We start from the raw sequence: 13,703 nt of genomic DNA, 5'->3' as shown, positions 1-13,703 counted from the left end.
ATTTATTTGATCCTTAAATGTCACTTGGAAGCATTTGAAGGCTTTAAATGTTGACATTTAAACGAAATATTCTTGCAGTGATGCTTTATTAGCCAACTTCACTCCAGAAAAAAATCTCATTTCTGTCACATCCCTGGGCCTTGCAGAGGGAATTATTTCAGTGCCTGGGATGTCCCATTGAACTGTAGCTGATCATTAGGGGTCAGGAGGAATTATTTCTCTTTTCAGCTCATTGTCACAATTCAGAGGGTGCAGATTAATTCCTCAATTAATCAAACATGGGCTGCAAAACCTTAATTGGTGAATATTTGTGAGTACACGTTAAGATGAAATCACCCTTGGAAATGAAATGAAAGGAAAATCTCCATTCCCAGGACAGTCATGTTTGCTCTGCTCCATGCTATTGATACTTGTTTTGTGGAAAATATTCAGTGAATCCAAAAGGTCTTTTTTTGTGGAGAAAATGGAAATTCCTGGTGAGTGGAAATTCTTCTCCTGAAAGGAGAAAATGGGATTCATCTCCATTTGGCTTTGGATCCATACCCTGGGCAGCACAGCAGTGCTGGGGAGGCAGGGGTGTGCTTGGTAAATAATTCCTGCTTTTTTTTCTCCTGGGATTGGAAAAGAAAAGCATCTAATAAAATGCAAAATTTCCCTGTTTCAACCTAAAAAGATGTGAGGATGAGCTTAAGGATGAAGGATGTGAGCATTACAGGTAAGGTGTGTACACGCGCACATGCAAATTTGCACAATTTTATTGAAAATACATCCAAAATTTAGCTGTCAAAACCCATTTTTCCCTGTAACCTTCAATCTAAAAGAGCCACTTTTAACATTACCATTAAATCAATGTAATAAAATGGAATTAATAATGGTGAGGCAGAATTTGTAGCTGGCTCTTGCCACAAAATCTCTCCCTAAAATTATTTCTCTGATAGCGTGGCAGACTTTAATGAGGAGAGGACAGTGGTGGATACAGCTGGAATTAAGTAGTGAGGTAGTTCCAGATGACATTCCCACTTCTGGACTGGAGAAATGCTCGTTGAGTACCCAAAAGAGAGGAAAATCAGTACAGAAAATGAATTTTTTCTTCAAGCTTAGAGTGGGAGCTGCAGTGGGGTTTTGCTGACCCCAAACATCTCCCTCCTTTTTGAGCCTTCTGAAATCCCCACTGCTGTGAGACTCTGCACCTGGCTGGCTCCTGCAGTGAGGAAATGCCAAATTGTCTGCAAGAAAGGTGAAATATGGCCATAAGAGAAAGAACCACCAACATCATTGTAATAAAATCTCTGTGTAAAGAGAGTCAGCCAAGACGCAAAGGGCCTGGGTGAAATACTGACCTGTTCATCTTGATATTTCTCTTTTTTATTTTTTTTTATTTCAAATTAATTACTCTCTGGGTTTTTTGGGGTTTTTGTCTAGTTCCATACAGCTGAAATTAAGAAAGATTCCACCACTGGTACTGGTTATCTTTTCCCACCAAATCTTTCTCCTCTTTTATCATTTGCTTGTAACTTGCACCTTTTGTGGCGTATTATTGTGTGGCTGATTTTTCTAAAGGCACAGAGAAGCCATCAGCCTGTTGTCTTTAGGAAGAGAAATATAAATATCAATATATATCTATTTACATCTATATATATATATTTATATTTATATTTATAGATATATGATAGAGAGAATTATCCCTTTGAGAAATAGCATTTATAGTGAAAGAAAATTGGGTTAATATTACATTTTCTTAATTGCAAAGAAGTTACTCTTAGAAATTAAAATAACAATAATCTGGAAGTCATTATGGTGGTGCTACATGTTTGTTGAATATTTTCTGATTTTTGGGGAGATGTAGGTGCCTGTCTTAGGCTTCACAGTTTGCTCCCCTGCACAGAAATCAGGATAATAAGAAACCCACATCAAGAATTTGAGGGATAATCAAGGAAATAGACTTCATAGTTGTATGGGAAATAAGCCAAATGTCAACAAAGAAATGTTTATTGTTCTTTAGTGCCAGTCATCACCTTGGAAGGAGGAGAAGCTCTGGCCTGAATTGCGGTTGTGCTGAGCAGGAAGCCCATTGCATAACGCATTTCATTTTGTCCCCTGCACAGACACTGCTGGGGACACTTCTTATCAAGCATGTCAGATACAGAAAAAGCAATTTAGTAAGCACTGTGATCAGATCCTGATGAAATTCAATTCGTTTTTGGCCCTGCTGTTCCTGGGAGACATCATTGATAAAAATAGTCTCTGTTTTCCTCCGTGCTCGGGTTCATTATGCTCTCTTGCTGCTCCTTCAAAATGTTGGGTTTTTTCCTCTCAAAGGTTGTTTTGGTTTTTTTTTTACAAATGAATGGAAGGAATTGTGTTCTCTGACAGCTTACTCTGTTAACAACCCGAGCTGCCAGGATATTTGAATTTTACAGTTTTCATTTCAAGAAATTGCATAAACATGGGGCATGACAGAAACCCAGGGATGCAGCAGCCATGGGTTGTATTGAGCAGCTAAATCAGGTGCTAAAAGCTGCTTGATAATTTAGTGCTGAGTTTAGAAAGAAGGTGAATTGAACAATTAATCCTGTGTCTTAATTTTTCCCATTGGTCACTAAAACACTTTTTTACCCCCAGAGAAGACAGGAGAGGCCAGGTCACCATCAGCATAAATTACCCACTGTGGCTTTTTAGCTCTGGCTCTGGAAATGAAGGGGAACTTCTGAAAAATAAATAAAGAGAAAAGTTAGTTTAGTTTAAAATTTGCAGATCACTTCTGGGGCCCAGCACAGGAGGGACCTGGAGCTGCTGCAGAGAGCCCAGGGGAGGCACCAGCATGGGCAGAGGGATGGAGCAGCTCTGCTGGGAGGAAAGGCTGGCACAGCTGGGGCTGCTCACCTGGACAGGAGAAGCTCTGGGGTGACCAAACTGTGGCCTTGCAGTGCCTGAAGGAGCTACAGGAGAAATGGAGAGAGACTTTTCTAGGGGATGGAGTGTCAGGAAAAAGGGGAATGGTTTCCCAGTGCCAGAGAGCAGGTTATTGGATATCAGGAGAACATTCTTCCCTGTGAGGATGGGCAGGCCCTGGCACAGCTTTGCCCAGAGCAGCTGTGGCTGCCCCAGCATTTCCCTGGAGGGCTTATAAAAAAGGTGTGGATGTGGCACTTGAGGACATGGATTGATGGTTGGACTGGATGATCTAAAGCTCTTTTTCAACCTTGCTGATTCTGTAATTCTATGAAGTATAAATGGGGTGAATCAGCTTTAAATCTCTGGGTTTAGCAATGTAGATTTGGTTTCCTCAGGTTGTTGTGCCCTTTTTTGGGAAGCATTTCCAGGCCCAGAATTTTTCTTATGTAAACCTCTTTTTAGCTCCTGTGACATCTTGATGTAACAATTTTCTGCAGAGAATTTATTCTCTTTCCGCTTCAGAGTGTGTTTTAAATTGTGCTTGGGGTTTGCTTCCAAATTCTGCAAAGCATTCAGGTGAGGTTTTGTCCCACCTGAATTTGTGGGGACCTGTGTTGTGGCAATGTGAAGGGTCAGAGGATCCCATTCCCCCTGGATTCCTGTACAGCTGTGTGTCACATCAGCCTTCAGAGAGCAGCACAGGAATTCCTGCAGGCTCCTGACGTGAGGCTCTGCCTCCCCTGGCTCTGATCAAAGGCAGGAACGTGTAGCTGCCAGTGGGACGGCAAGAAAAGAGGGAGAACGGCGAGACCCTACAAATGGGAGATTTGATGTGACATGGTTTGACTAGCAATGAGGTTTTGGTAGTACCTCCTACATTTGTAGCATGATTCCTGCTTTTTGGATTGACTTCTTTTGTGGTTGGATAACTCCACTGAAACGTTGCCCGCGCTTTGCTGACATGCAAGTGCTCTGTGATGGATTTCTGCTCATTAGTGTTTTGTCACAGCCCTTGTTGTGCTGGCAGAGCAGCTGAGGCAGCAGCAAGGAGTGATGTCGGAATGGTTCTGCAGCTCTCCCTGCTGTTTTAGTACCGAGTGTTGGCAAAGTCACAGGCAGTTCTGCACAGCATGGAGAGAACTCAGCTCATTTCCCACTTACAGCTCGTATCCCAACCTCAGGAAAGCACAAGGAGAGCCGGTGTCACCATAATGATTCATCTATTCATCAAGAACTTTGTTGGTTTAATAGTGCAGGGCTCCCTGGGAAGGGGTTCTGGATGGCACCAGGGGCAATGTGTGTTGCTTTAGTGATATTCTCCATGTGGAGAAAAGCTCCTCAGCCTTGTTTTCCAGAGGGATGAGAGTTCAGCAGCAAATTGCTCAGCTGAGCTGTGAGAATGATGCAGATGGAAGGTCCTGAGACTTTATCTGAAGTGCACTGGCCACAGTTAGAGCTGTTTGTAAAAATAAAAGTTTTCAGGGTATCAAATATTGGTGTGAGATGTCCAGCGGGAGCTGGTTGTGCTAATACAGAATCCCAGGGTGGCTCAGGCTGAAATCCCAGGTGGCTCCACTCCAGGAGCTCCAGGTCCCTCTGGTTTAGGTTTCTGGCCACCTTAGTGCCTTAACAACTTAGTTTCCAGTGGGACTCGTGGGTAGAAAATGTCTTGCTTTGTTTGGCTCAATAATAAATTGACAGTGAAGGTTTTTGTGCCTTCTCTCAGTGTATTTCTGGAGCTCACTTTGGTGAATCCAAACAAAACTTTGGGAACTCCTGCTTTTTTATCCTTTGCAGTGTTATCCTCCTGCAGTTTTATCCTTTGCAGTATTTTCCACCTGTGTGATGGCCCTGGTCCCTGAGCCCCAGGGATTTCTCTGGTGGGAGCTCAAGTGGTTGTGAATCATCGGTGCAGCATCACCAGAGTGAAACCTGGGGCTGGTTCATGGTCTGGTGTCTTCAATTGCACAGAAAGCACCTCTCAGGAATGTATTATCTGCTCAGGAAAGAACCTTCCTAGCTGAGAAATGCTGGCTTCAGTTGGCTTTCAGTTTTGTAGAATGCAATAATTTTTAGAGTAACAAGCAAAAAAACCCCAAAATACATTACAAAACCCCCCAAAATACACCAGAAACCCTCCCACAAATGAAAAAGTCAGCTCTGAGCAGAAAATTGGGTTATTCCAACTCCTGAAATATGCCATTTCCTCTCTCTTCATCATCCCCAAAGGAAGTTTTCCCTAAGTATCTGTGGTTGGCAAATTCAGCTTTACATCTCAGGTAGATGGAAGAGATAGAAAAATCTCTGATTTTTTAAAATCCTTGTTATCAGCTGTGCAACAATTATTGCTGTACCCTGACTTTAAAAAGAATTCCACAATGTCCACATCCTCTTATTGGAAGCCTGACATTCCTAGACATCTTTAAATAATTTTAAAAATATATACAAATATTTTAAAATATATTACTTTTCTTTTAAAATCATGTTGATTTTGGGGTGTTTTTTTTCTTTTGTTCTTGAAAGCTCCAAATGCATATTCTACATCTCTGTTGTAAATTCCCTTATAATCATTCCATGGGATCATGGGATGGTGAAATCATCATAGGCAGGTGCCCAAAAATCCTGCTTGGATTTTTGAATGCAACTGCACTCTTGAATTATTAAGCACCATTTAAATACATTAATTAAAAATATCAGCTGTTTCTTTTATTCACAGTCCTCAGTAGGAGCCTAAAACCCCCTGGCACAAGTGGGACTCTTAAATTTGCCTTGTTCCATCCATAGCATCTCTGAAGGCCATGGATTTTTGCAGGTCCTGCTGGATATCCCTCATGGAGAAGATGCTGCTGTCCTTTCATGGTGAACACAAAAATAGGGGAGAGGAAAATGAGGTTTTTGCTGCTACCTTATTCTCTCTGAGCTTTTTTTAAAGTATTTTTCTGCCTTGATCATCTCGTGGCCCTGCAGACTCCCTGGCAGGCTCGCCATCAGAGCTCTGTTTGAAGGAAGATTTTTTAAAAATTTATTAATATTTGTGCTAAAAGTTGCAGGGTGGGGTTGGGGTTCTGCCTTTTTGGCCTACTCAGTTCTGCTGTACTGAACACCTGAAAGTCAATTAATCACCCCACCAATAACTGAGGGAGCTTTTCCCTAAAGAGGAAAATAAATAACTGAATTTTCCACTCTCAGATGGGCAAGATTTGTTTGTTTTTTAATCACCTGCCAGAGTTTGGGCAGCTTTTCATGTTCCCCATGGCAGAGGTTGGGATTTGAAGGCCAGCTGTTTATTCTGAGTGATCTCCCTGCCCTGCTGTGGCTCTGTGCTGACTTTCCTGGCACTTTTTCCAGCCTTTCCCTGCCAAACCCCCTGGTGCTCTTGCTTTGCCTCCAGTTGGCACCCATGGGCACCTCAGATACCACACTCCTTCATTAATCTGTCTTCCCTTCCTTTTAATGAGCTTCCATCTCCTCATGAAGCTCCTGAGAAGGAGCCTGGTAGGGGATTTTTCAGCCTCTTTCAGAGATGTTGGATGCCTATGTAAGACTCCTACTTTGATTCCTCATTTTAAAAACAATTATTTCTGATTTAAAGCATATACACACTTTCTTAAGCTCCCTATGTGTGCTTTGATTAATTTCTTAACGTGCTATTACCCATTTATTAATGTAATGGCTGTTTTATTGTTTTATGGTTTTTTAGTTCTAATTTCTAAATTTGAATGAAAAAGATGCTGCATTGTCTGTGGATTATTAAAGCAATATGAAAGCACCTTGAGTTTTGCTTCAAGGCACATCAGCCAATTTAATTCAAAACAGCTTTAAATTATTAAAGTTGGGGCTGTTCAGCCTGGAGAAGAGAAAGTTGTGGGGTGACCCCACAGTCCCATGCAGGGTCTGAAGGGATACTGAGAAGCTGGAGAGGGACCCTGCAACAGGAATTGGAGTGACAGGACAAGGGGGAATGGGTTCAGACTGACAGGGGGGAGATTTAGTTGGGTTTGGATTGGAAGGGACCTTAAATCCCATGCAGTGCCACCCCTGCCACGGGCAGGGACACCTTCCACTGTCCCAGGCTGCTCCCAATGTCCAACCTGGCCCTGGGCACTGCCAGGGATCCAGGGGCAGCCACAGTTGCTGTGGGCATTAATACTGAATTTAACCCCAGACGAACAGATGGGATTGGTTTTGTTGTAGGTGTTTTTCTAACTCGAATGTGGAGTTTTCTGGGAGGGCTCCAACTGATCTGTGAATTTAAAAATAGCATTTTAGTCTTGGTCAGTTTTCTGCATAATCTTCTCTCTTCCCATGCAACTTCTATGCCATCCTAAAGCCTTTTAAAAATTCAAGCAGATGTCAAATATATCTTCTTCTCTCTTTCTTTCTGCCTATTTTGAGCTCATCTCCCTCATTACGCTTTTAAGAGTTTAATTTTTCAGAGAATCCCAAATGGAATTGGGTGATGATAAAGGACCTGGCCACTGGGACAGGGACAGGGACAACAGCCATGAGCAGGAGTGGAGTGAGGAGCTTCCCAGTCCCAATTTGGGAGGCCAAGAGCATCTGTCCTCACTTTTTAATGTGCCTGTCCCTGACATGTCTGTGCCTTAAATTACTTTGTTGTGGAAAAGGCTGGAAGAGCCTCTGGATTTGAGAAACCTGCTGGAAATGCCTCGGGGGACACACCTTGGGGTGTGGGGGCAGGTGACCATGGGGCTGCTCACAAGGGGTCAATAAACTGCCTTTCCTCCACCTCTGGCTCCTTCTCCTCCTCCTGGCTCATCCCTTTTCCCTCTAAGATTCCCCTCAGCAGTGCCAAAGCTCTCCCAGCTCCCTTCCAGCTCTCAGCAGGATGATTTCTGACAGCTCTGCCAAAACTTGGCCGAGCGTGGACTCGCCTCATTCCTATTCCCATGCTAAATTTCGAGTCCCCTCTTGCAGAACACAGAGCTTTCCAAAGGAAAGGCTGCCAGGACAAGTTGTATGTGGGAGAAAATAAAGGGTGTCTGGCTTTTCACAGAGCTCATTAAGGGTTTTTGTCATGCAGGGAAATGTTCCAAGGGGAGGGGAAAGCCTGGTGTGCACACATCCATGTGTGGTACATTTGTGGTTGGGTGAGCAGCCAAGGTCACTGAAACTGTGGGACTTGGGAATGGCAGCTCTGGAGTTGCCACTGGAGGCTGGATTGACAGAGATGAAAGCTGGCACCAGTTTTGGGGTGACCACACTGTGACCTTCCAGGACCTGAAGGAGATACAAGAAAGAAGGAGAGAGGACTCCTTACGGGGCATGGAGTGACAGGACAAGGGGGAATGGCTTCCCACTGCCAGAGGGCAGAGTCAGATGGGATATTGGGAATTAGGAATTGTTCCCTGGGAGGGTGGGGGGCCCCTGTGAGATTCCCAGAGCAGCTGGGGCTGCCCCTGGATCCCTGGCAGTGTCCAAGGCCAGGTTGGACTTTGGGGCTTGGATCACCCTGGGACAGTGGAAGGTGTCCCTGCCCATGGCAGGAGGTCACATTTTGGATCTTTAAGGTCCCTTCCAACCCAAACCATTTCATGATTCTACAATTCCATCTTGATGTTAAACATTTTAATTCACTTCCAAATAATTCCTATCCACACTTTTCCAACATAGTTGTCTGTTCCACAGGCGTTCCCTGCAATGTCTGTGTAGGGTACAGAGTTTGTGGTCATTGGGAGTGGGGCTGTGGAGACTCATCCCCAATGGGCTGCAGCTGTGCAGGACAGGTGACTGATATTGAAGGTGATGAGCCACTAATGAGCCCAGGGGCACTGACCAATCATACAGGGAGCAGAGGGCACACAGGTGCCGTGCATCAGCATGAGGGGATAAAAGATTTGGCTGAAGAACAACCAAGTGCTGATGCTTGAAGCCTTCTTCAGGGTAAGTCGTGCCTTTGCTGTGAGTTTTGTTTCCCAAGGAAAAGGGCTGGAGTTCATGCCCAGGGCCCTATGGCCTCACTGGGCTGCTGCCTCCTGAAATTCCAGCTAGTGCAGGATGTGTCCCCAGGCTGCCACCACCTACAACTCGGGCTGTCCTGGCAGTGCCCAGCACCTCCTGCAAACTGGGCTGGTGTGGGCACAGAGTTTGTGGTGATTGGGAGTGGGGCTGGGGCTGAGCCTCATCCCTAATTGGCTACAGCTGTGAGAAGCAGGTGAACAAGATTGAAATTAATGAGCCATTAACGAGCCCAGGGGCACTGACCAATCCCACAGGGAGCAGAGGGCACACAGGTGCAGTGCATCAGCATGAGGGGATAAAAGGCTGGGCTGAAGCACAGGAGGGGCAGTTGCTTGCAGCCTTCTGAGGTGTTGGGGTGTTACTCTGTGTGAGCAGATGCCTGGAGCCTTCTGACCTGGTAAGGTGTTGTTCTGGTTGGGATGAAGCTTTCTGACATTGTTTGGTGATAGTCTGTGTATTGTGGCCCTCTCAACTGTGGCATGTCTGTGCTTTAAATTTCTTTTGCAGTGTGTGTTTGTGCATCACAGCCATCCCAGCTCTTGACGATGCTCCAGTTCAACGTGCTGTTTTCCTATTTTCAGGCATTTGCTGTGTTTCACTGTGTGATGGCTGAAATCCCTGATTAGAGGGACTATTTATAGAAATGTAGTCAAGTATTTGTGAGCTTCCTTTATCAAGTGTTTACTATCAGCTTTTAAGCTGATGAGGGGGCTGGAGCACTTTCCCTGCAGAGCCAGGCTGGAGAAGAGAAGATTGTGTAGAGACCTCACAGCTCCTTCCAGGGTTTGAAGGGGTTATAGGGAAGCCAGAGAGGGACTTTTCACCAGGAACTGGAGTGACAGGACAAGGGGGAGTAGGTTCAGACTGATAGAGGTGAAATATAAGGAAGGGAATTGTTCCTTGTGAGGGTGCTGAGGCCCTGGCACAGGGTGCCCAGAGCAGCTGGGGCTGCCCCTGGATCCCTGGCAGTGCCCAAGGCCAGGTTGGACAAAGCTTGGAGCAGCCTGGGACAGTGGAAGGTGTCCTTGCCCATGGCAGGGGTGGAATAGATGGGCTTTAAGGTCCCTTCCATACAAGCCATTCTGGGATTTTTGTGATTCCTTTCCTCCAGGATCTGTTCTAAGGTTGTATCTCACAGAAAGGAGGTTGCTATAGAAATGTTTATGTTGCTTGGTTAATTTGGATTTAAAGAATCCATGAGCTGTAAATATTCTTCTCATTCTGAAGGCTTTTCCTCCTCCAATACCCTTCCTAGTGAGATCTTGTTGTGCTAAACCTCCTGATCTCCCTGCTGGCTTTCTAATTGCTCTGTTTCCAATGTGTTTTTTTCATTTCAGGCCCATGTGAATCCCATCAGTGTCACTCCACCCATCCAAGCCATAGACCAGGACAGGAACATCCAGCCTCCTTCAGATCGACCTGGCATCCTCTACTCCATCCTAGTTGGTTGGTGTCTGCTACTTTTCCTATACCTCCCAATCTCTTTATGACCAGCCAGGAAAAGATTGCCTGGGAGAGTGGAACCCTGGTTAAAAATTTCTCTTGTGGTCAGTGGGATGTTTGGAATTGTTCTTCTGCCTGTCGGTGTTTAATTGCCATCTTTCTTGTGGTTATTTATTAGCATTTATTTAGATTAAATCCAGAATTGTTGTCTGGTTTAGTGACTGGAACAACACAGCAAGGGAAAGGAGAGCTCTGCTGGGATGTGTTTTCCATTGACAAAAAAAGGAGGCTAAAAAAGGCAATTAGAGCAGATTTCATCCCAAAAATCACATGGCACAGGGCAGCTCCAAGGACCTTACCACATCCACCTCCAGTTTTGCTGCCTGTGAGCTTTTCTTTGTAATTTCAAGTTGATTTACTTGGTTATGCTGCTCTCTTCTTTTTCCTTTTGCTTCCCTGTGTTTGCCATTTGTTTCTGGGTTTGCAGGATGTGACCATGGTTGGCTGTTGCAGGGTTCCACGTGGTCCCAAAATCCACCCAGGGACCTTTCTGTGGGATTTGGAAAGGGGGAATTTTGTGGAATCCCATCTTTTCTCTGTTTTCCCTGTGTTGAACTCCATGGTTTTCCCAGCCAAGGAGAGCGGCAAGTGAGGATTTGGAGGAGCACATTGTGGAGGTTTAGCTCTGTAAATGGATTTATTTCGAAATGTCATAAATTGATTTTATTCCTAAGTTCTGCAGGGACAGCTCCACCCCAAGGCCACTTTTAGGCCAACTTCTTAAGGTTTTTTGCATAATTTACAGTGTTCTTCAGGAATGAAATTATTAAGCATTGTGTGTCACTAACCTGAGATGTTGGGAATATTGCAGTGGCCGTTCTGACCTCCAAGAAATAATTCAGAAAGGTGTGCTGCAGCAGTTTGGGTTGGTTTGGGGACCTTTTGTTTTCTTCCTTTTTTTCCCTCTCTTTTCTTTTTCCTTCTTTCCTTTTTCTTCTTTTCATCCTTTTTTCTTTATTTTATTTTTTTCCTTCTCTATTCCTTTTTTTTTTTCTTTTTTCTTCTCTTTTCCATATCTCTTCCTTCATTCTTCCTTTTTTTCCTTTCTTTATTTTTTCTTCTATTTTTTTCACTTTTCTTATTCTTCTCCTTTTCCCCTTATGTTTCCCTTCTTTTTCCCTCCCTCTTTCTTTTTTCTTTTTACCTTCTTTTCCCCCTGCTCACTAACCTTTTGATCTTGTTTCTTTTTTCTCCGGGTTTATTTTTTTCCTTTTTTGCCTTTTATTTTTCTTTTCCTCCCCTTTCCTTTTTTCTTTCTTTCCCCTTCCTCTACCTTTTAATTTTCCTTTTTTTATCCTTTTTTCTTTCTTAATTCTTCCATCATTTTTTCTCTTTTTTTTCTTGTTTCTTTTTTCTACTTTCTATCCTCTTTATTATAAAATTCATTTTTGCCTTTTTTCCTCTTTGCTTCTTTGTACCTTCTTTCTTTCCTCCTTTTTTCCCCTCCCTTTGCTCTTTTTTTTTCCCTCTTGTCCAGTTTTCTCTTTTTATTTTCCTTATTTGCTCTTCCAAAGGATTTCTTTTTGGTTTTTAAGTCTGCCTTCATCTCTTCCAGGATTTGCTATTTCTGTTTTAGCCTCAGAAAATATTAAGCAGTTTCACAGAAAACAGCCCTTGCAGATATTTCTCATTATGTGGATTTTCTCCCTCCCTTTTCTTTCGATCTCAACCTCTTTCTCCTTTATATATTTGGGAACGTCCTTTTTTAAACACAGGGAGGTTTGAACCTGTGGAATGAGGGTTATTAGAATGATTTAAAGTTTATTTAATTTGATTCTTTTATTTCATTCTTCTTTTGCTCACCTGTGCAAGGCACATGCTCTGGGCACTGTGGATATTTGATATATTTAAGGTTTGGGAATGGGATATTTGGATTTTTTTTATTTTTGTAATACATTAATTTTTCTAATCCTTGGCTTTTGGAAATGTTCATTTCTTTGGGTCTTTGCAGTACACCCACATTCCCTGGACTTATCCAGGCATGAAGCAGGGCCCTTCCCTTTATTTTTTATTAGCAGTGTTATTGATTTTACTATTTTGACTAGAATTTTATTATTTTGACTAGAAAATTTTATTGTTTTTAATAGTAAAATGTATTATGTTTAATAGTAAATTACTAGTAAAATCTTTTTAGGAATAACTTGAAGCCTTTGTTTTCTCTGGAGTCAATCCTTGAGAAAAGCTCAATTTTCCTTTCAATCATCAGCTTATTTTTTTACCCTTGGAGCTGGCTCTGTGATTTCTGCTGCCGTTTTTGGTTGATATTTTAAAGAAAGAGTCAAAAATGCACAATAACTTTTGGGAAGAGGGGGATCCTCTCCAGTCCTGTATCTATTTCAAGGCCGCAGAACCTCTCCTCTGGCTCTGGGAAAAGCAAACTGAGGAGTCCTTTCCTTCTCCCCTTGCTGGCCCCCACATTTTGATCCCTCAGCCTCTCCAAACCCATGGAATTTCTGGAGCCAGGAGCCTCAGAGCTCATCCCTGGATTTCAGCACAGGCAGAGGTGGACTGAGGGCTGCTCTGTGCTGTCAAAATGGAAATTACTTTGTACATGCAGAAGCAGATATCCCTGTGCATAGAAAAGCTGGCTCCCAGAGTTTAAAAATCCAGGAATCTCTTTCTGAGGTGGGCAGGAGCTGAGCAGGAATCCCCAGTCAGGATTTTGGGCATCCACCTGTGTTATTCCTAATTTTTTTTTAATTTTATTTTTCTATCATCCACCTTGCTGCCTTTTCCTCCTTTACCTGCTGAGGTTGGTTTGGTTGTGAGTGGAGTTTTTTGGGTTGGTTTTTTCCCTTTTTTTTCCCCTGGATTCTTTCCTGATATCCTCCCTTCTCTAGACCCCTTTGTGAGTTTTACCCTCCTCCCCTACATATTTGTTCTCCTTTACAGCAATTTTTTTCCCTCTTTTTTCAGAGTTTTTGCATTTTGTCCCTAATTCTGTGACATTTTTTAATTTCAGCAGCAGCCCTGCTGCCGTGCAGCCTCTAACACCAGCAATCTTTTACCTGCCAAAATTTTGGAGCTCCTGCTGGGTGCCTTGAGCTCTTCAAAGATTAGATTAATTAATTAGAACTTGAAATTAAAAGGCAGGGCAAAGGGATACAGGACTTGGAGCTTGAAGCTCTGCATTTTTGCTGGTGGTATAAGAGAAAAAATAATCCATGGTGGTTCTTTTGCTGCTTTTTGGGTTGATGATAGATATCAGTGTAGATTAAGAGAATCACAGAAAAATATTTTATATATGGAGATATATACTAATGTATGTTACAGATAACATGTAATATCTTAAAATATATATTATAATTATAGATAATATATAT

At 43.1% G+C, this 13,703-nt stretch overlaps 1 protein-coding gene across 1 annotated transcript in view; it reads left to right on the top strand.

The window, feature by feature from the left end:
- Positions 1 to 13,703, top strand: part of PCDH15 (protocadherin related 15) — a 518,357-nt gene that overhangs the window by 346,828 nt on the left and 157,826 nt on the right. The window contains exon 12 of the mRNA XM_031063502.1: positions 10,215 to 10,323. Coding sequence (XP_030919362.1) covers positions 10,215 to 10,323 — 109 coding nt within the window. The remainder of the gene's footprint in view (positions 1 to 10,214; positions 10,324 to 13,703) is intronic.

Source organism: Geospiza fortis, unplaced genomic scaffold (assembly GCF_000277835.1).
Source record: "Geospiza fortis unplaced genomic scaffold, GeoFor_1.0 scaffold284, whole genome shotgun sequence".
NCBI lineage: Eukaryota > Metazoa > Chordata > Aves > Passeriformes > Thraupidae > Geospiza > Geospiza fortis.
Note: the sequence above shows the minus strand (reverse complement) of the source record. Positions and strands in the feature narration are given on the sequence as shown.